General features: G+C 36.7%; 3 protein-coding genes and 1 long non-coding RNA gene across 6 annotated transcripts; 1 reads left to right on the forward strand and 3 right to left on the reverse strand.

Moving 5' to 3' along the window:
- Positions 1-3,472: 3,472 nt before the first annotated feature.
- LOC149588209 (uncharacterized) lies at positions 3,473-4,861 on the reverse strand. The gene is made up of 3 exons (XR_016380033.1): positions 4,262-4,861; positions 4,025-4,185; positions 3,473-3,543 (listed from the first exon to the last, which is right to left on the reverse strand). It is a non-coding gene; the product is annotated as an uncharacterized LOC149588209 (long non-coding RNA).
- Positions 4,862-8,131: 3,270 nt separating this feature from the next.
- LOC149588210 (interstitial collagenase-like) lies at positions 8,132-11,761 on the reverse strand. Of its 3 annotated transcripts, none has more exons than XM_089863008.1 (8): positions 11,570-11,761; positions 11,455-11,492; positions 11,241-11,376; positions 10,812-10,913; positions 10,639-10,739; positions 9,882-10,095; positions 9,127-9,284; positions 8,132-8,447 (listed from the first exon to the last, which is right to left on the reverse strand). In XM_089863008.1, exons 3-8 carry the CDS (start codon positions 11,326-11,328, stop codon positions 8,418-8,420), a joined length of 693 nt encoding a protein of 230 aa, XP_089719134.1. In that variant the 5' UTR covers positions 11,329-11,376; positions 11,455-11,492; positions 11,570-11,761; the 3' UTR covers positions 8,132-8,417. The 3 variants fall into 3 exon arrangements, with proteins under 3 accessions (XP_089719134.1, XP_089719133.1, XP_089719132.1); XM_089863007.1 differs by having other exon boundaries at positions 11,547-11,761; XM_089863006.1 differs by having other exon boundaries at positions 11,455-11,761.
- A 757-nt stretch (positions 11,762-12,518) lies between these two features.
- On the reverse strand, positions 12,519-16,372 carry LOC149588211 (carboxypeptidase B-like). Its single transcript, XM_089862919.1, has 11 exons — positions 16,054-16,372; positions 15,221-15,299; positions 15,017-15,153; positions 14,642-14,753; positions 14,430-14,531; positions 14,263-14,367; positions 13,991-14,101; positions 13,843-13,936; positions 13,573-13,775; positions 12,964-13,048; positions 12,519-12,886 (listed from the first exon to the last, which is right to left on the reverse strand). The coding sequence occupies exons 1-11, from the start codon at positions 16,137-16,139 to the stop codon at positions 12,708-12,710; spliced, it is 1,293 nt and encodes a 430-aa protein (XP_089719045.1). The 5' UTR covers positions 16,140-16,372; the 3' UTR covers positions 12,519-12,707.
- A 1,389-nt stretch (positions 16,373-17,761) lies between these two features.
- On the forward strand, positions 17,762-20,036 carry LOC149588212 (gamma-aminobutyric acid receptor subunit beta-1-like). Its single transcript, XM_089863063.1, has 5 exons — positions 17,762-18,024; positions 18,643-18,749; positions 19,327-19,394; positions 19,460-19,686; positions 19,748-20,036. The coding sequence occupies exons 1-5, from the start codon at positions 17,981-17,983 to the stop codon at positions 19,857-19,859; spliced, it is 558 nt and encodes a 185-aa protein (XP_089719189.1). The 5' UTR covers positions 17,762-17,980; the 3' UTR covers positions 19,860-20,036.
- The last annotated feature ends 71 nt before the right edge of the window (positions 20,037-20,107 follow it).

Here is a 20,107-nt window from a genome sequence, read left to right on the forward strand (position 1 = left end):
TAAGCTAAGCTAAACGAAGCTAAACGAAGGTAAACGAAGGTAAACGAAGCTAAACGAAGCTAAACGAAGCTAAGCTAAACGAAGCTAAACGAAGCTAAACGAAGCTAAGCGAAGCTAAACGAAGCTAAACGAAGCTAAACGAAGCTAAGAGAAGCTAAGCGAAGCTAAACGAAGCTAAACGAAGCTAAACGAAGCTAAGCGAAGCTAAACGAAGCTAAACGAAGCTAAACGAAGCTAAACTAAGCTAAACGAAGCTAAACGAAGCTAAACGAAGCTAAGCTAAACTAAGCTAAACTAAGCTAAACGAAGCTAAACGAAGCTAATCGAAGCTAAGCTAATCGAAGCTAAACGAAGCTAAACGAAGCTAAGCGAAGCTAAACGAAGTTAAACGAAGCTAAACGAAGGTAAACGAAGCTAAGCGAAGCTAAACGAAGCTAAATGAAGCTAAACGAAGCTAAACTAAGCTAAACGAAGCTAAACGAAGCTAAACGATGCTAAACGAAGCTAAGCTAAACGAAGCTAAACGAAGCTAAGCTAAAAGAAGCTAAACGAAGCTAAATGAAGCTAAGCTAAACGAAGCTAAACGAAGCTTAATGAAGCTAAGCTAAACGAAGCTAAACGAAGCTAAGCGAAGCTAAGCGAAGCTAAACGAAGCTAAACGAAGCTAAACTAAGCTAAACGAAGCTAAACGAAGCTAAACGAAGCTAAGCTAAACTAAGCTAAACGAAGCTAAACGAAGCTAATCGAAGCTAAGCTAATCGAAGCTAAACGAAGCTAAACGAAGCTAAGCGAAGCTAAACGAAGCTAAACGAAGCTAAACGAAGCTAAACGAAGCTAAGCGAAGCTAAACGAAGCTAAACGAAGCTAAACTAAGCTAAACGAAGCTAAATGAAGCTAAACGAAGCTAAACGAAGCTAAGCTAAACTAAGCTAAACGAAGCTAAACGAAGCTAAAGGAAGCTAAGCTAATCGAAGCTAAACGAAGCTAAACGAAGCTAAGCGAAAGTATTCGAAGCTAAACGAAGCTAAACGAAGCTAAGCGAAGCTAAACGAAGCTAAACGAAGCTAAACTAAGCTAAACGAAGCTAAACGAAGCTAAGCTAAACGAAGCTAAACGAAGCTAAGCTCAACGAAGCTAAACGAAGCTAAGCGAAGCTAAACGAAGCTAAACTAAGCTAAACTAAGCTAAACGAAGCTAAACGAAGCTAAGCTAAACGAAGCTAAACGAAGCTTAGCTAAACTTAGCTAAACGAAGCTAAGCGAAGCTAAACGAAGCTAAACGAAGCTAAACGAAGCTAAACGAAGCTAAATGAAGCTAAACGAAGCTAAACTAAGCTAAACGAAGCTAAACGAAGCTAAACGATGCTAAACGAAGCTAAACGAAGCTAAACGGAGCTAAATGAAGCTAAGCTAAACGAAGCTAAACGAAGCTAAGCGAAGCTAAGCGAAGCTAAACGAAGCTAAACGAAGCTAAACGAAGCTAAGCGAAGCTAAACGAAGCTAAACGAAGCTAAACTAAGCTAAACTAAGCTAAACGAAGCTAAACGAAGCTAAACGAAGCTAAGCTAAACGAAGCTAAACGAAGCTAAGCTAAACGAAGCTAAGCTAAACGAAGCTAAACGAAGCTAAACGAAGCTAAACGAAGCTAAGCGAAGCTAAACGAAGCTAAACGAAGCAAAACGAAGCTAAACGAAGCTAAACGAAGCAAAACGAAGCTAAACGAAGCTAAGCGAAGCTAAACGAAGCTAAACGAAGCAAAACGAAGCTAAACGAAGCTAAACGAAGCAAAACGAAGCTAAACGAAGCTAAACGAAGCTAAGCTAAACGAAGCTAAACGAAGCTAAGCGAAGCTAAACGAAGCAAAACGAAGCTAAACGAAGCTAAACGAAGCAAAACGAAGCTAAACGAAGCTAAACGAAGCTAAGCTAAGCTAAGCGAAGCGAATCCACTCTAAACCACTCTAAACCACTCTAGCCACTCTAAACCACTCTAAACCACTCTAAACCACTCTAAACTACTCTAAACCACTCTAAACCACTCTAAACCACTCTAGCCACTCTAAGCTAAGCGAAGCCACTCTAAACCACTCTAAACCACTCTATCCACTCTAAGCCACTCTAAACTACTCTAAACCACTCTAAATTACTCTAAACCACTAAGCTAAGCGAAGCGAAGCTAAGGGAAGCTCTAAGCGAAGCTACGTTTCCTTGTAAAAACCATGAGTTTCATCGAGTTTTCTGAGTTTCATCGAGTTTTCGGTAGATTTATGCAAATGAGTATTCTTGTAGCAAACTCTTGAAAATAGTGGTGGATGGGGAATTTTATGCAAATTGGTATATTGGCTGCAAACCATTGAAAATACTGGTTTTATGCATGAAAAAGTTTTTTCAGAATTTATGCAAATTAGTATTTTGGAAGCAAACTTTTGAAAATGGCGGCCTTATGCAAAAAAATTGGTTTGCTGTAAACTTATGCAAATTAGTAGGGTCGAATATTCGGTTTTATTGAAAAAATCGGCTGCTAGACCATAGCCCACTCGATCACGCACATACGGACGCAAGCTGCTCGCATCGGCGGGTGGGTAAAAATTATTTGAAATACGTCACTGGCACCACGTGACGCCAAGATACTGCAACGGTTGCAGACAGTAGGCACACTGTCGTACAGAAGCTTAAATTTTTAGATCTTTTATTCTTTTTTGTTTATGGTTAGTCCACTGCCGTCATTTAACTACTTCGACCCCAAACATCTAGTTCTTTCTGTTACCACCCTTTACCCATTCCATTGTTAAAAGAGCATTCGAAAATCATTCAGTAAGAATGTAGTCATCATTTTGATGAACCGCGCGGTTCAGGACTTCATAATGTTTAGTTTCTTTATAATTTAAATTACGGAATGAAAGTTCAAGAAGTTTTTGATCCACCAAATTATGTCTTCTAATTTAAATCAAGTTAAAGTTAGTCTGCAACCGAAGGATGAAAGATAACGGCACAACCAAGAAAGTAGCTGGGTAATATGATAGTTTTTAACACTAATTGTGACTTCGGTCCGATCCTTTTTTTATGGATTGACTGAACGCCTTTGTAATCGGAATGAGTTCCCATGCGGACGAGAAGAAACTCATAGTAAAATTTAATTTCATTATAATACAAAGACTCCACATGGAGTAGGACTCGTCACCTAGTCCTTGTTTTCGCAGCGCCAATTTCCCGAAGTGGTAGTTTTCGAAATACGACTAAGCTTCTTTGAACCACGACCTATGACGTTTTCGAATATTTCTGCCCACCCACCGATGCCCTCTTTATAGACCATTTAAAATACGCGAAACTTCAAAACTGGCTTTTGTGTATGTTAATTGGTAGTACAAGCTTTATTATTTACTGTTAAATTATTTCTAGATATGATAATACATGTGTTTTAGCATACCAATATCAAATAGACCGTTCACGTTTCTTATGGATTTGAATTATAGACTTCGTTATAGTTGTGTAGTGCACGTTTTGGCGGTCTGTTTCTCCGTAGTTTATACTTCATTTTCTGAATCCTATTCAAGGAAAGACATAAAACTACCTGCTCAGTTTCCTACTGATACGATCTGAGGAAAATGCAATGACCTCTACTTTCGGTCAAGGTCACTCAAAATTTACACCGGAAGGCCAGAGTACCTGGAGAACAAAAGCAGACTGGTTTTGTCCTCCAGGTAGCCCGGCCTCCTGGTGTAAATGCTATGAATCCTCCATTTGTGTAAGCTATCTATACTGTGTGCCTAACAACTGAACGCTGTTTCACCTATAGATATGCTCCATAAGTTTGTCACTGGTTATTGAGAGCTTGCCTAGAAGTGGCGTAGGTGAAACGTCATAGATTATCTTAAAGCGACGCCTGGTGAGGTGTTGTCATAGGCTTAATACAGACTAAATAGGAAGATCGACAGCTAAACCGAGTGTATAGTCCATTCTCGCGTCGTACCACTCTTATCTTACAATGAATTGTACGGTATGATTAAAGGTTTTTAAAGCGCATACCCCATAAAGCTCTTTCATAGCTTTTATATCATCTTCGTGAAAGGCTACTTTATCTGTCAATCTCTCGTGGCTGGGATACATAACGGCTCCTTTAACGTCGGAATGTCCCAGTCCCAGGGAATGACCCAGCTCGTGCAGGGTTACGTAATAAAAGTCAACGCCTAAGCACAATACAATAAGGATCAATTTTCATTTTATAATCGACTTAAGGTATTAGAATCAATCGACTTAACTTACGGTAGAGCTTTTCCTTGGAAAAGGTGAAATAAAACTTTTCGTCATCGTCATAGTGAACGTCACCGTTTTCAGGACTAAATGCGTGAGCTAAGATTCCTCCCTGACCATCGAAAGGATCTTCGTCACCATGATCTCCCTTTGAGAAGCTCAACTCTATGTCCGCTTTGCCATCGTTAGTTTTTTCAAATTTAAGGCGGCTAATTCCACTCCAAGCCTACGAAAAAAGGGTTAAAACTGAATTTGCGATGTATTTATAAATAGAGACACGGCAGTAAGTGATAAACCCCTTCTACAAAACGTCACACCTCCGCTTATCCAATCATCTCTACTCCCCAACTAGCCTTCTATTTCATAAAATTATACACCATGTAGGAAGGAACCGTCTGATGCCCCATTCTTTTCGCTGTTACCCTAATTTTAAGTTCAATTTTCGATCATGTACATTCAAAAGTACATAGTTAAACCAAAAGTATCCTTCGCACCCTTTGGTTCTAGACGCTATGTAAAATGAAAAGCAAACGGCCCTCGTTTCAACCTCTACACGAAACAATCAATCGTAGAAGTTTTTGAAGGTCAAAAGTACACTATGGTGGTTAAGGTAATCATATGCAGAGGGGGAGGGCGACACTATTCTGAGCGGTAAAGGGGTTTGTCCAATTACAGGGTGCGAGCCAGCTTTAATGAAGTACACTTTTGGTTTCGATCTATCAAATTTTGGTACTATGCCTACGTTTTGAGAAAGAAAACCTTCAAATTCAGCTAATAGTTACGTTTGTGAATATACTGTCTACACAAATGTAGAATTATGTAGTTTTTTGTCTGTGATTACGTATGCCTCGATGAACACGAAAACTAAGGTTAAGAAATAGTTTCAGATTCATTCATAGCAACTCAAGATTATCACCCGGACAGACACTAAGATTATGCATCGCAATTTTTTGGTTTGTACAAAACTCAAAATGTGACTGCTTACTTCGAATGCTTTAGCAATATCCTTATCTATCCACCTCTTTGGATATTTGTTTGTATATTTTGTAACATTATAGGTAATATTTGTACGGCTCCATTTTGAACCTGCGCCAGACGAAAATTTAATCCTTAAATTGAGGGCGTTCATAATGATAAATTACCAGTAAGTGAATAATTTTGGGGATGTAAATTTCTCTTCGTTCTCACTCTGTTAGCTGGAGTGATGTCAGCAACTCCGCATCGTGGCTTATTCATTTCTTTCAGAGTTTCGCTGTCTAATTCGCCTAAATATTTTAATGAAAATCAGATTAATTTCTCATCACGGACTCTAAAACATTACAATTATTGATTATGATCGTGTATAACTAGAAATAACATAAACAAATCCACTTCGGTTTTCATCGAATCAACTAACGTTGTAAGCTATAAATATTTTTTAACAATTCCTCATAACATTAGGTCTTCCCTAACCGTTCTCATCAATTCACATTTTCCAAAAGAAAGCGACTTATGAATCAGTTTTCGTTTCACTTACCAGTTGTTGTTAAAGAAGTGAACGACTGAAATTTTCGTATTGCTTCTTTGAATTTATCTGTTGAACTGCGAAAAAGTAGTTGATTGGCAACTCCATTGTCGGTTTGATCGAAGTATCTGTATTTTTCCAAAAACCTCTGCAATAATAGATTTGTAAATATGAAATTTCTCATATTTATTGCAAGGTGTTTAAAGTGTGAATAGAAATTAATTTACTTTGGCATCTTTTTCGGTAGCTACGGGTTTAGACGACACTACTTGGAGAAAAATCCAAGAGACAATTATACTTACTGAAACCTCACGTGAAAAACTCATATTGTTGTGATAAGGTTATGCTTTTACCAAGATGATGTCCTAGATATAAGCTCCACGAGCCATTGTGTAAAACTATCATAAATAACTTAAGTAGGCCTACATCTCAAGCAACGCTGTAAATTAAAGAGAGTTATTTCCTCAAATTAATATAAGTTAATTTTAATATTTACGGTACAAATAACGCTTGTTTAAAGAGATAAGGGAAAATTTACTAGCTTGTGTTAACAATTACAGTGCGTCGAGAAATAGGACGAAATTTATTGATATTTATCGTCAAAATGAAAAGTGTATCTCGTTTGTGGATATCCCTTATGACAGGAATACATAGATCTGGAATCTTTAACAAGACATTTTATGTTAATTTCTGCTCGTATAAAAGGAGAGGTGTAGAAACCGTCACCGCTGACGTCATATCTAATCTATTTGAACTTAGGATTGAGGTAGCTAGCGACCTATGTGCTCCGATCACGAATCTAAACAAGTTCTCTCTGGGACGGTGATCTGAGGAGCTGACAGTTTAACGTAGTTTAAGGCCTTCCCCTTACCTTCAATCAGATTTAAGTATGGAGTCTATTGCCGCTTAAAGATAGGACATTACAGTTCCATTTCCTTTCACAGCCCATTATGGGTCAGTTTTTAGGCCGCTATCAGGTCTTTAGATACATTCCCGATCTGAGGCTTGGAGATTGTACTTTCATGGAATATATCGCCACGAAGAGAAAAGAGTAGAAAGTGAACAAAAAGGTGTGACGTATTGTATGAAGGGCTCATTAGGAAAAACTGGCATTTCTACTTTTATTTCCGCATTGTTTCTTTCTTTGACCTTCATGAAAAAACTAAGAGATTAATAGAGATGGGCCGATACCAGTTTGAACCGATACCGATCTATCGGTTTAGCCAAATACCGGTACCGATACCGATATTGGTATCGGCCCATCTCTAGATATTAATAGTGGTGCTAAACAGTAGAGTGTGTGACCTTATCGGGTAATTAGTACCCTTTCTGTTATGGCGTGTCAGTTCCGCTCTCTTATTTATCACAATCAAGTTTAAGGAACTAGGCCTGTGTGTGACGCTTCTAGATTCATTTTCAGTCGCTCTTGATGGTCAATACTTTCTGTTCTATGAAACTGAACATAACGTATTCATAACCCTCAATTTAGCTATTTTATCAAGTGCATTTGAACTACAGATAGTGTATGTCCAAACAAGATGATGCCGGCCATATCATACTTTTGCTCTAACTGAAATATTTGTTAGAACAAGACACCTTAAGGAGAAGCTCAATATAAGGAAAATGGACCATAAACACCTGGAAAATTCGATACTATCAAAGTTAAATCCCTGTAAGAATAATTATCGGAACACTAATGTTAAATCTCCATAGGAATGGTTGATTAAATCTTCACAGGGATAATAGAAGCTCCAAAGTTATATATGCATTAGTATAGGGCGTCTTATAGGTGTTTGTTACGCATTCACTGAAATATATTGACTAATTAAATGCCCACGCGAATATGACGTCATTCAACACGTAATGTTCAGCTGACCATATAAAGGCACTTGAGCATTAAATAAGTGGTATTCATGTTGCTTACATTTTCAATAACTATATCGTATATAAGTTAAACGTTTACTGACACTATGAAAATTGATAAAAGCTATCTTTGTGGACAAAGAATAGAAAAAGTGAATGATAAGTAAACCAAATGGGATGACTGAAGTCCAGATATTTAACATTTTCAGTATATAGAAATGATTATAAAATGTGAATTATTTGAAGAAATTGCTTATCTTCGTTTTTTTTTTCAAAATTCCATTTGCCCAAATTATTTTATCATGAAATTTTGCATTAGTTTCGAAAAAGTACATGAGAGTACAGAGTATTCGAATATAAAATTTTATGAAAATGAAAATTAAAAGTTGCGCTTTAAGTAAAATTGGCTTAATCTTGAAGAATTCGACGCCGGTTTAGATGTTTACTTACTTTTTTGCGAGGAAGACACTAAAGAGCTAACCTCAATTTCGAAACACATAAGTATAGGCCTAGTGGCTTTCATTCTTTAGCTGTGTATTTGGCTTCCAAATGGGGTGTGCCTTTACAATAGTCTCATAGTGTTTGGATGGATTTTAATGTACTAAAGAGTAATTGGTAAACATTTATTTTATTTTTTTTATTGGATACATTAAATTGAGAAGTTTATACGAGAAGCTTTAATATCCCAAACTTTTTTTCCTCAGTAAAATTGTAATAGTTACCTCAACCAATGAAAAATACCACCAGCGCTTAAGAGGGGTCGTTAACTATTGCGCTATTCACTATTCATCTTCCTTGGTGTTACTTCATATCCTCTTCGTAATAATTAGACTTTAAAAAAATTAATTTATATTTTTACTGATCTTAACGTGAGAGTGTTTCTCATCTTCTTCAAAAGAGAAGGAGAATTCTCACTTTTCCAATAGGAATGGTATTCAATCTTAGTAAGAATGCATACAGCTAATTGGAATAATTGTGCCCCATTTCTCCCATGTTAATTTCTATGCGGGTTTTGTGATTCTGGCTTGAAAACTATCCGTCACGCCTCAAAATAGATTTTTCGCGATGTAAAATTCGTCATGCATACGTTGAGACAATGGCTAAAAATGATTCCTATTGGCTGTATGTATTTCAGATCTTATAAAACAAATACCTCCAGATATTGCAAACGAAAATGTTTTTCAGCAAGAGGAAGTTAAGCCGAACTATTCAGTTACTTAGGGTGGGAAAAAATGTTGGCATTTTAACAATGAAATAAAGCCGTACGTTAAGAAATGCCGACCAGGGTGAGTTTGGTCAAAAATATGGTTCAAATAATTTGTTTACTGGTCACGGATACTAGTGCCTGAACCCAGATACATAGAAAATATATCCGCTTCATTTACTCTTGCTGCAGCCGTACATTTCAAAAATTTGTTTGAAGGGCTAATGTGTGGCTATCTTCGACAGAACAAGAACAGCATGCCATTTCTCATCTCGTTTGAATTTTTGAATCTTGTGAAGAGCTTACCCCATAAAGATATCTTATTCCTCTTATATCGTCATCGTGAAGGACGGCTTTAGCACCGTAGTTGTAAGAGGGATACATTACGGCCTCAAGGATGTTAGTATGATCCAGTCCTAGGGAATGACCTATCTCGTGTAGAGCTACCCAGTTGAAGTCAACCTCTAAAAATATTAGACAAATTTTGAAAGCATTAATTTGAGCTATGATGAGACGATGTCAAGCTAGAAGATTTTTAGGGTTTAAACTTTTCTACGGGAATTTTGGTATTCTCTTTGTTCATAATCTCTATAAAGGGTGTTTCTGATGAGTCTGCAATCAATTAAAGGGAGTACTCTTTGGGACAGACTGAGTGAAAAGTGTCAAAGAACATGGGGTCTAAAACATTTAGTTGCGGAGATATGTACTCCCAAACCAGGCTTCTAAAACATGGAAATTGGTACACATGTGGAGTAAGACATATCAGCCTGCCCATTTTGTTTGAACCATTTCTATACTCTCCAATCTAAGAACGTTAATGAGCCTTCATCTAGTAGCAGTGTACGTTTCAAGGTAGAAGTGTGCCTAGGCTGGCAATGTAAAGTAGTTCCAAGTGCGCAATAGCGCAAGACCGGACATTTTGATGTTAATTTGGTATACATAAAAGAAACGTCAGTCGTCAACATCGAACTCGAATTTCTTCCATTATTATTAAGCTAGCCTGCGACGCGACTAAGCATAAAGTGAATTGCAAAATAAAAAGGTAATTTGACTAAACATACTATAGAATTGGTTTATGGGTGTTGTGAAACTCCAACTTTCATCATCGTCAAAACAAATATCTCCAATTGGAGGAGCGGCTGCGTGAGCCGCGACGCCTCTATAACCATCGAACGGAGCCCCGTCGCCATGATCATAACTTCCGAATCGAACAGCAATGTCCGGATTACCTCTGGTGATTTTATTAAACCTCAGCGGTGATACTTCACTCCAAGCCTGTGCAAAATGACATGGATTTAGAATTGATGTGTGCATTGGTTGACCAACCATGTAAGCTTTATCGCATTTTTCTAGCTGAGAAATTTTTAAAGCTACGCATGACATTTATTGCTATTTGATTTTTGCTGCTCTTAAAAATGTTCCATGTCATTTTGCCGTCTGGACCACTGTTTTCGAACTATGATTTGAGTGGTTTAGGGATGACCCCTTAATTAAATTATCCTTAATTAAATTTAAGGGGGTCACCCTTAAAATACTCCAATCCTAACCTGAAAATAGTGACCCGGACGGCAGAAGAACATCCCTTGTAATTTATGCCAGGCTATAACCAGAAACGTCGTGTATTTTTCTGACTCTTTCTGGAATTTCATCAGGCTTAACGAATGGCGTTAGCAATAAATAAATGTCAAATTCGAAAGTAAATCTAATCAGAGATACGTATAATAGCTAAGATGACTGATGTCGAATACCGCAACGCCTTAACATTGTTTCTGACATCACGATGCAAACTAATATCGGCATTGTTACTACTTGGCGCACCTGGAAAGCTTTCTCAAGAGCATTATCTATCCAGTATCTCGGATAATATTTTGAATATTCAGTAATTGCATAGGTGAGAGTCGTTCTGCTCCATGTGGTGCCTGTACGTTGGACAAACATTTATCAATTTCTGCTTGAAGCGCCTTATTATATAGACAAGTAACAGATATTACCAAGAACTGAAAAATTTTGAGGGTGTTCAATATTCCTTTTGATGTCTGAAACTCCGCATCGAGGTTTATTCATTTCATTTAGGGTTTCGCTGTCCAACTGACCTAAATGTTGGAAAGTTTAAAGTTTAACCAACGGTTTTGATCGTGCTCTTTACGGTTACATGAACGTGGTAAGAACTTATCTTATCTTACGAACTAATGGTAAAAACGATATCTTGGCATTGGGCGTTTTGGTTTACGATATGTTTCGAGCGTGAGCCGGTTTTAATTATAGCATTTATAGTTGTTTACAAACAATTCAAGAACAAGCAATGAACTACAAAGCTCCATATGACTACCTCGGTTTAGTGAAAACCTTGGAACGTTTTTCGACGGACCTTTTACATAAACTAATAAAACATCGATTAATTATGAAGATTCAAATCTTACCGGTTATTTTTAAAGAAGCAAATGACTGAAATTTTCTTAATGCTTGTTCAAACATTTCCGTTGACCTATGAAAATTGGTTTCATCCATAAAACCATTTTTATTTTCACTGAGATATCCATATCTTTCCAAGTAAGTCTACAATAATTGTAAGAGCATAAATTACTATACTCGAATAATGTATCATTCACTTAATTTTAAAAGAAAGAAATTTACTTTGGCATATTTTTCAGTAGTTACCGACTTTGCTAAAACTATTTGAAAAGTAAGAGCCACTGTGATTACGCGCACTGTATAAAGAATCATACCTAATATTGGACTATGGCTTTACCAAGATGTCCTAGATATAAGCTCGATTGTGTAAAACTTTGACAAAGAAATAAATCTCAGCTAATGAATTGTTTGTCCAATTTTCGTCATAATACAATACTAAATCCTTTTATTTCTATGAGGTTTTGAATTGAAAAACGTACTTCGAAATGAGCATACAGCTCTCAGGTTTATGTTATGGACGCGTGTAGAGTTAAACACGTGTTTCTACTTAACTGTAAATAAATAAAACGGCAAATTTACAACCTTTTTCGAACAATATGTTCTTGGCAAGAAGAATGCTTAATTACTCGAGGTCAATAGACAAATTCATAATTCATACGAAGAAAAGAAACATATGAGGATGCAGTTTCAAACAGGATGAGTGAAAGAATAAAATAGATCACTGTTTTTAATTAAAATGAACAAGTTGGGAAACCAAAGATAAACCTCTCCGAGTCGAGACGCAATTAAGAGGTTTTTCTTCAATAAATAAATAAATAGAGCTGATATTAATTATTTTAATCGTCATTAATTTACCTTAATTCTAGGTAAATCGTTTTAGAAAATTCTATTCCTAAAATTATTTTAATCATAGCTATTGTTGACGTTTGAATTCAAGCGTATGCCTCTTTAACAATTTTTGGAAATTTAGTCGATTTATTAACAATAAATGATGAGAAAACTCGCAATTTCGTGAAACTTTGGTGGAAGCATTGCCATTGGAAGCCAATGTTGCTTTCTGCGAACACCTTTGCTCCGATTTGCCAAATGCGGACGTGGTGACACTGTGACAGACACACACACACAGACATATGCATTGTAATACCTCTCCGTGACGTCATCGTCACTCGGATTCTAAAAACTGAAGCAGAAGGGAATAATAGAAAATACGTTTCCTGCATGGTAACATGAGTCCGACAGTCCGACTAACCTCAAAAATACACTGATAATTCGGGCAACTACACAGCGTGAAAATAGTCCCTAGATTATGTCTGCTACAATATGAAAGCTTGATACTATATCACTATTCTAAATTAGTCTTTTTACAGCCATAAAGCATGGAGATATCAACTGTCATCCTTCTCTGATTATTCCCTTCTGACTGAAGATTAAGAGATGACACTTTGTTCTTTAATTAAATTGAGCATTTTATTATCTTAATAGATAGCTTGAACAGCGGCCTTAATGCCAGCCCAGGTTTCGCGGGCCGTTGGCAATATTTGACCAGCTGGTAACATAAATCCAAAAACTCCAGTGTCTCTGAGTTCAAGAGCGAAAGCGTACTTGGTTTTCAAAGTATCGTAAACCCAGTCAACAGTTGAACCGCTGGCTTGATCTACAAAAGAAATCGCTCAGTGTGAAATTACTATACATCATTGGCTGAAATCAAAGCTGCAATAGATCAAATCTTACAGATAGCTGTGGCAATTGGCCCATATCTATAAGTTTTTCCGTGCACAGCCTTCAATGCAGTGGTACCAATACGTGAAATTCGGTCCTGAAGGTGCAAGGATAGAACAAAATCAATAGAGGTTACAGTGTTGTTTTTTTACATCGATTTGAAATAAATAACCCCTCCATAACCCCTTTTATTAAGTCAAGTTACAAGAGAATGTATTGCAAAAAAGAGTTAAATTCGAGACTTCTGGATGATGAAAGTTTGAAGTGTAGGCGGGAACACTATTAGGCTTCCTACGCTTAGGCAATGGTGCCGTAGATTAAGAAATTTGATACAAGCTTCTCACACACCTCTAAGTATCCCATGTCCCTTCTATTTTTTTCTTGGGGACTAAGATAACTTTGTCACATCTACACATGAAACGTTTCGTTGACGTTATATTTTATCTAAACATGCGCCTATGACTAAAATGGGTCGCAAATCGCAATACAGCACGTGATTTGAAACAAATCACGGTTTATGTACAAGCGTAGGACGTCGTGTTGTTTTTGTTAAAATTTTAAAGGGATATCAACGCATTTTCTTGGTCCTCTAAATTTCCCCAATTAGTTTTGATGGCTTACCAATTCGGCAGCATTTGGAGGTAAGGCTTTAGTATATCCGTAAGGATACATCCACAATTGGGAGAAACTATGAATGCTGAAATAAATCTTGAGACGGGAACCAATGCTGGAGGTGATGTTTTTCAAAGCTTGAGTCTCAGGTTCCGAGAAAGGCCCATCACCGCAGTAGGTGTCTGAGCAAGGGCTGCTACTACTTCCCACTCCTGCATTTATCAATCAATACTCTTAATTACATATATTTCATAAAGACAAGTTTTAAGTGAATCGTACCGCAGAAATTCGTATCCAAGTTTCGGTTTGCGTCAGCGCCGAAGCAGAGTGGTTGTCTCTTACTTCTGGATCTGGTCTTCCTCCAGTTTCGGTTCTAAAATGTGATTGTGTTAGCGATAAGTTTGGACTAAGTAAACACGAATAATACCGATTTATGAGTGTACACGTAACCATCAGGGTTGGTACTGGGGAAAATGTAAACCTCGTATTTGCTCAGTAGTTGACGAACAACAGTGTCGTTCGAATATCCAGCGGTAAGCTATGATAAAGTAAGATTGTAGTATTTTTAACAACTCTAAGATACGTTTAAACAAGTTGCGTATAAATATAATTTCCTAATTTTTCTATAGGTTAAATTAAATCAACAAGTAAGTTAAAAAGTAACTGAACAAAGTGTTAAAAAGTTTATATTATAAATACCTGTCCAATTATATAAAGACCGGTAGCTGGGCTAACCCATTCTCTGGCGTGAATACCACACTCAATGAAAATAGCTGGACGAGTTCCTTTGGCGGCAGCGGAAATCTACAAAGGTTAAAAATCAAATTAAATTATTTTCAACAATAATTAATCGTAAATTCTTGTACCCTTATTCCTTTAATTTGTCTCTTCTCAGTGGAGGTTCCGATAACAACAGTTTCGGCCAATTGGCTGTATTCGCTAGCAACTGTGTCCAAGTAACTGTAGATCTAATAAAACACAGCACCGATTAAATTACTTTAGTTTATAACTAAAGAAAGATCTAATAGATATATATGTATTAAATATATGTACCAAATTGCAGATAAGTATAACTTACGTCTTCCAATGTGTAGTACTTGGCGTAGTTGAAATTAGCAACGCTTCCTTTCGTAGCGTAAAGCAAATCTTGTTCAGTTGCTTTGGTAGTTGCCGCTTCCTCGTCAATTAGCCTAAGTATTAAGATTTAACTAAACTTCCTGGCATTGTCTACAAGCTTTTCAATCTGTTGTAGATAGGGCTGGTTTCAATTGCACTCACAAATGACTAGTTACACTTGTCTACACACTGTCTATTCATATAGCTAAAACATTACGCGTCTTTATGTTTTTAACAGGCTTAATGGCTAGAGGAACTCAATTAGCAAAAACCTTCCGCTAGTGTTTCTGACGCAGTTTGGTAAAATAAAGATAAGCACACTCTAAATCTATCTTACTTTTGCAAATCGGGAATGGTTACTTCAGGGTTGAACTTATTTTCTTCCAAAATGAATAGAATAAGTTGTTTGAGCGTTGGTGGAACTTGAATCAAAGTGTAACCTCTTTTCACCGAAATCTCATTCCAGAAAGAGAGCTGTAATTTAACACAAAACAGTTAAGTAAACTGATAACTATAGCAAAGACAAGTGTGACACACGTACCTGGGTATATTCTTGTTCCAATTCCTTTAAGAAAACTTCATCCAGCTTCGACTGGACAGGAACTCTTACAACTGTGTATCTGTTTAAAAAACATAGTAAATATAACAAGTTGGGAAACCAAAATAAACCTCGCAACACGTCTATCGCATTTGACTCTTAATTTCTCTTTAATGTATCAGCCAATCAGGAGCTTTTAGATTATTACGTTAGCAAAATTACGCGACTGCCCTAGGTTAATATGCACGCGTATTGCGTTTCATCAGTTGAACCAAACATTTATGGCTAGTAGGTAAGAAAACCCCAGATTTGAGGCAAACTACCCTATCACTTTGGTTTAAGTACAGTATAGCTAAAATCGAAAGTAGAACACCTCACTCATATGGTAAACCCTAAATTCTACCACCAGTTGGACTTTGGAGAAAAGAGGTAGCATGGCAATGAAAGTTTCCCATAGTACCTTGGGGAGACTAGGGTTAGGTAAGTTCGTGGCTGACTAACTCAAGTAAAACTCTGACACGACATCACCGAAACGCTCAGGATGCTGGGAGGATTTTGTTGCCATAGATTGGGGACAGAGGCAAGGCTATAGGCAAAGAGCTTACAACTCCATTTCACCTCATTCCTCAAAGTTTGTACAGTATAGCTAAGAACAAAAGTTGAACATCTCACACATATGGTTAATCCTAAATTCTTCGCTATCACTGTTTAAATATTTAAATGAAACACAGTGATATTGTGCTTGTGCATAAATCAGAATTTTGCACAATCAATTGACTAGCATTTTTGTCGCAATAAAACGTAATACGCAATATTTTCACATCACAAATGCTTACCCAGTGTAATCAACTTTTTCATCATCTCCCGCGATAATGGCCGCAGCCACGTATCCGACTAACAGACACAGAGCTAATTGCTTCATGGTTATAAGTGTGTTAAGAAACGCATTAAGACCTTTTATATGTTCCTGAGTTTATCTTTTTAAGCCATATGCCATAATTCCCAAAGGAGCGGTAATTTAGTCAAACAATATTTCTAGATGAAAGATTAGGCTTATCGATAATCTAGATCCTAAATGAAAATGCACTTTAAGAATAATAAGCCATAACACAATAAATTAGTAAGCGTTAAAAAAGATCATATTACAGCTCAGCAGCGTAGCTATTCGGTGGATTATTATTAATCCGTTATGAGATAAGGGAATTTATGTATCTTTATAATTTGGGGTTTTTAAAGATATAAAATAACCATAGTGGTGTCGAGGTTAAATGGGTCCTCATTGTAGCTATACCTGTACTGCCATAGATAGTGGTCAATTCTGCTCAGGACTTGAAGTTTGTTTTATCATGGATAAAACAAAAATTGATCCGAAAATCAATAAATTTCATAAAGAGACTTTCAATATATACATCTATAGCTGTAAAGAACTTAAAGGGGGTACACAGGACTAGAATGTTTTCTTCTTTAATCGAAAGAGTGTTTAAAATAATGAACGTATCAATTGGAACCATGTTTCTGTCTACAATACTAAAGAAGATACAAGCATTTAAGTTTCCGCAATGGCGCCTTTACGCTTTCCTGCGAAGAACTGGGACGTACAATTATTGAACGCCTAGTGTCACCTGCGTGTTTCCTCATTATGAGCGGTCTTAGTACAGTTACATTTCTGACAGTATGACACGGTGTCCTTGTTAAATCAATAAGTTCTAGCGTTTAACTTTGTAGTATGGTTTTGCAAGGAACTGTTTAATCGATATCGGCAGCTTGGTTTAACACCATACAACTACTGTACGCTGAAAATTAAATAAAGTCGTTGGATAAAAGAAATAAAAGGTTCAAATGCTTATCGCAAATTTTTGTGTTTTAAAAAATGTTCAAAATTTTACCGCATCTATTCTGATGCATCATAATAGAGCTTTTTCCAGCGTTAACATAGTAACTGACTTTGCTGTTTTTTTTCAAAGCCAGGTTATTAATTATTTGAATAGAACTTGAAAGGGGCAGAAATGACCTTCGTAATTGAGGAAGTTCAAATTTACCATTCGTGTGCAAAATAATAAAAAAAAATCTTTTTCAACATCCTTACCAAATATAAACTGCAAAGTATTTTTTTCTGTGCCTTCATGGTTTTGAACACGCAAGGTTTGAATGGCTGTGCTAAACCCCTTTAATAAGAACTACCAGAAGTGGTATGATACTAGAAGTATTGAGCTAACCAAATTCTTCACTCGGCATTAGTGAAAAGACTTGATAAAACACAAACGGTTGGCCCTCTAGTGGCGGTTTCAGAATCTTTCCCTCCAAAACGTGAGACGCTCGCGGTGGTAGACGGCCGAACTAGATTCAAGGAGCCGGGTCCGTGTTCTGCGGCTTTAGGTTGAGGGGAAAGGGGTAGGAAAGTTTTTTGGAACTCGACCAATTTTTCTCTCTCTAGTTTTAGCACGTGGGAAGCGGCATAAAATCCTCAAATTTGTTCACTAGTGCCAGGATCTATTACCAATGCTAGAGCCCTTCACTTCTAGTCTCATACCACTTCTGGAACTACCTAGAAAAAGACGTCTTTCTTTGGAATAATATATTAACCATACTATTTGAAGTACGGCACGAACCGACTTGGACTTGTGCTATTTTTGTAGAATAGTTTCGATTTTTCTGTCTGGGCATGTCCAGGCACAATGCCAATTTTAAATTAAATGCATTACTTTAAACGGTTCCAGACGTACGGTTTCGCAAAACAGCACGGTTCATTAGTTATAGTTAAAAATGTTAACGTACATAGTATGGATAAATTGCGTACATTTATTTTTGTAAGTATAGCCTACATATACTTTTATAATAACCTCAATTCGTTTCAAGAATTCTTGGGTTGATTAAAGGAGTATTTGTTCACTTGAAATCAATTCCATTATTATTGACTTTATGGTTGGGTTCAAAAGATATTTTTTGGCTAAAATTATGTGATTCGTAAAATGGCTAACGATATGAATATCGTCATAACATTATAATACTCTCGGTAATTAAATAAAGTATTATAGTGTTGTGTCATTGACTAAGGGTGTGGTCAGTTTATTTTATTTTAAAATTTCATTATACAGAGTGTTCCTGAAAATTCTTTTAAGAATTTAGGGCAATTTTGAGTCGTAAATGTTCTGTGACATTTTGACGTCCGGGCCAAATTTTCTAGTTAAGATTTGAGTTTTTTTACGGATGACCCTTAATTAAGAAACTGAAGGACAATGATTTCTAATTTAATTAAAGGGTCATCCCAAAACACTCTTAACATAAATTAAAAACGGTGGCAAGGACGCCAAAATGACAAATAACATTTTCGACTCGAAATCGCTCAAAGAACATCCCACTAAATTTCCGATATACCGTTCAGAAACACGTTGTATTATTTGAGGTTCATAAATTTTTAATTCTAGTTTTGGTATTATCCATTTCTGCTCTGCGGAAGAATTTGATTGGTCTAAACGTTGGCCCAAGAACGTTTGCGTCAAAAATGAGCACTATAAGAAACCTTGGAACACAGGTTAGCGTATAGTTTCTGACTGTTAGTTTGGTCTTGGTTTATGCCAAATTTTGCATTGAAAAGTTAAAGGAGATGGGTAGATACCAACTACAAAGTTATTATATTTAATTCCAAACGTAAGTTTAATCGACACTGATATAGTCCCATCGTAAAGCAAGCCGACACTGATATAGTTCCAATTAAGGGAAACCGTCACCGATATAGTTCCAATCTAAGTGTAACCGACACCAATACAGTCTCATCGTAATTGAAACCGACACCGAAATAGTCCCATCGTAAGGCTAACCAAGACCAATATATTTTCAATCCAAGTGAAACCGACACCGATATTGTCTAATCGTAAGGAAACCGTCACCGATATAGTCCCATCGTAAGGCAAACCGACACCGATAAAATTCCAATCTAAGTTAAGCCGACACCGATATAGTTCCAATCTAAGTTTAGCCGACACCGATTCAGTTCCATCGTAAGGGAAACCGACACCAATATATTAGCCGATGATATTGCTTAATCTTGAACCGATACCGATATGGCATCGGTAAACGCCCAAGCTTAACAATTATCAATATCGATATAGATAAACCAACGGAAGTATTTGTGACTCTGATGATAATGGATTTATACGATATGAGTCAAGAAAGAATGGTATACATATATAAAATCACCAGTCATTTTTTTTGTAATTTCCAACTATTTGTATTAATTAATAGCAATTTGGCCTGCAATTCTTTATGCTACTAAAATGGAGGGACAAAATACTCAACGTGACGGGAATTGACTTAGAACACGCTGAAACTATCCCGGATGATATTCTAAACTGCATGTGGAAACCCGACATCATATTTTTACTTTGCAAAAACCCCGTCTTAATTCTTTCAACTATTCCTAACAGGGTTTATAAAATTCTTCCTACGGGAGATATGTATCACTACAGCAGGTATAAATGATATTTAAATAACCCTAAGAAATCATTGCGAAAAACATTTCGTATGTTGCAGATATCAACTTACAGTTAACTGTCACATGGACTTTAGAGCATACCCCATGGACCGGCAAATATGCGCTCTACAACTCGAGTTTTGTAATCATATTTATTTATTTTCTACCTAAGTCGAAATCCAACGCTACATTACCTTAGCCCGAATCATTATCTTTTGGTACCAGAAAGATAAAGTAAAAGTATTTAATTTATCTTTGTTTTGAGTTAAAACGTGTCCTTTATATCGCACCATAAATTGATAATCTACCATTAAGTTTCTATGTCTAAATGTGATCTATAGATCACTAGTCTGGCTCCCTATAAACCTCCTCACCCTAACCTGGTATTAAATTATATGAGACACTACCGCCGTGAAAAC

Source organism: Phalangium opilio, unplaced genomic scaffold (genome assembly GCF_054372755.1).
Source record: "Phalangium opilio isolate 3A_F unplaced genomic scaffold, DU_Popi_V2 ptg000662l_1, whole genome shotgun sequence".
Classification (NCBI taxonomy): domain Eukaryota; kingdom Metazoa; phylum Arthropoda; class Arachnida; order Opiliones; family Phalangiidae; genus Phalangium; species Phalangium opilio.

Coding starts and splice junctions, on each gene's coding strand:
- LOC149588212 (XM_089863063.1), top strand. CDS start 17,981: ATGTTAACGTACATAGTATGGATAAATTGCGTACATTTATTTTT. Junction 18,025..18,642: donor AATTGCGTACATTTATTTTT/GTAAGTATAGCC, acceptor TTTTAATTCTAG/TTTTGGTATTATCCATTTCT. Junction 18,750..19,326: donor TAAGAAACCTTGGAACACAG/GTTAGCGTATAG, acceptor ATATCGATATAG/ATAAACCAACGGAAGTATTT.
- LOC149588211 (XM_089862919.1), bottom strand. CDS start 16,139: ATGAAGCAATTAGCTCTGTGTCTGTTAGTCGGATACGTGGCTGCGGCC. Junction 14,754..15,016: donor ACCATTCCCGATTTGCAAAA/GTAAGATAGATT, acceptor CTTAATACTTAG/GCTAATTGACGAGGAAGCGG. Junction 13,776..13,842: donor CTTGGATACGAATTTCTGCG/GTACGATTCACT, acceptor TGATAAATGCAG/GAGTGGGAAGTAGTAGCAGC.
- LOC149588210 (XM_089863006.1), bottom strand. CDS start 11,544: ATGATTCTTTATACAGTGCGCGTAATCACAGTGGCTCTTACTTTTCAA. Junction 10,096..10,638: donor CTCTTGAGAAAGCTTTCCAG/GTGCGCCAAGTA, acceptor CATTTTGCACAG/GCTTGGAGTGAAGTATCACC. Junction 8,448..9,126: donor GAATAAGATATCTTTATGGG/GTAAGCTCTTCA, acceptor ATTTTTTTAAAG/TCTAATTATTACGAAGAGGA.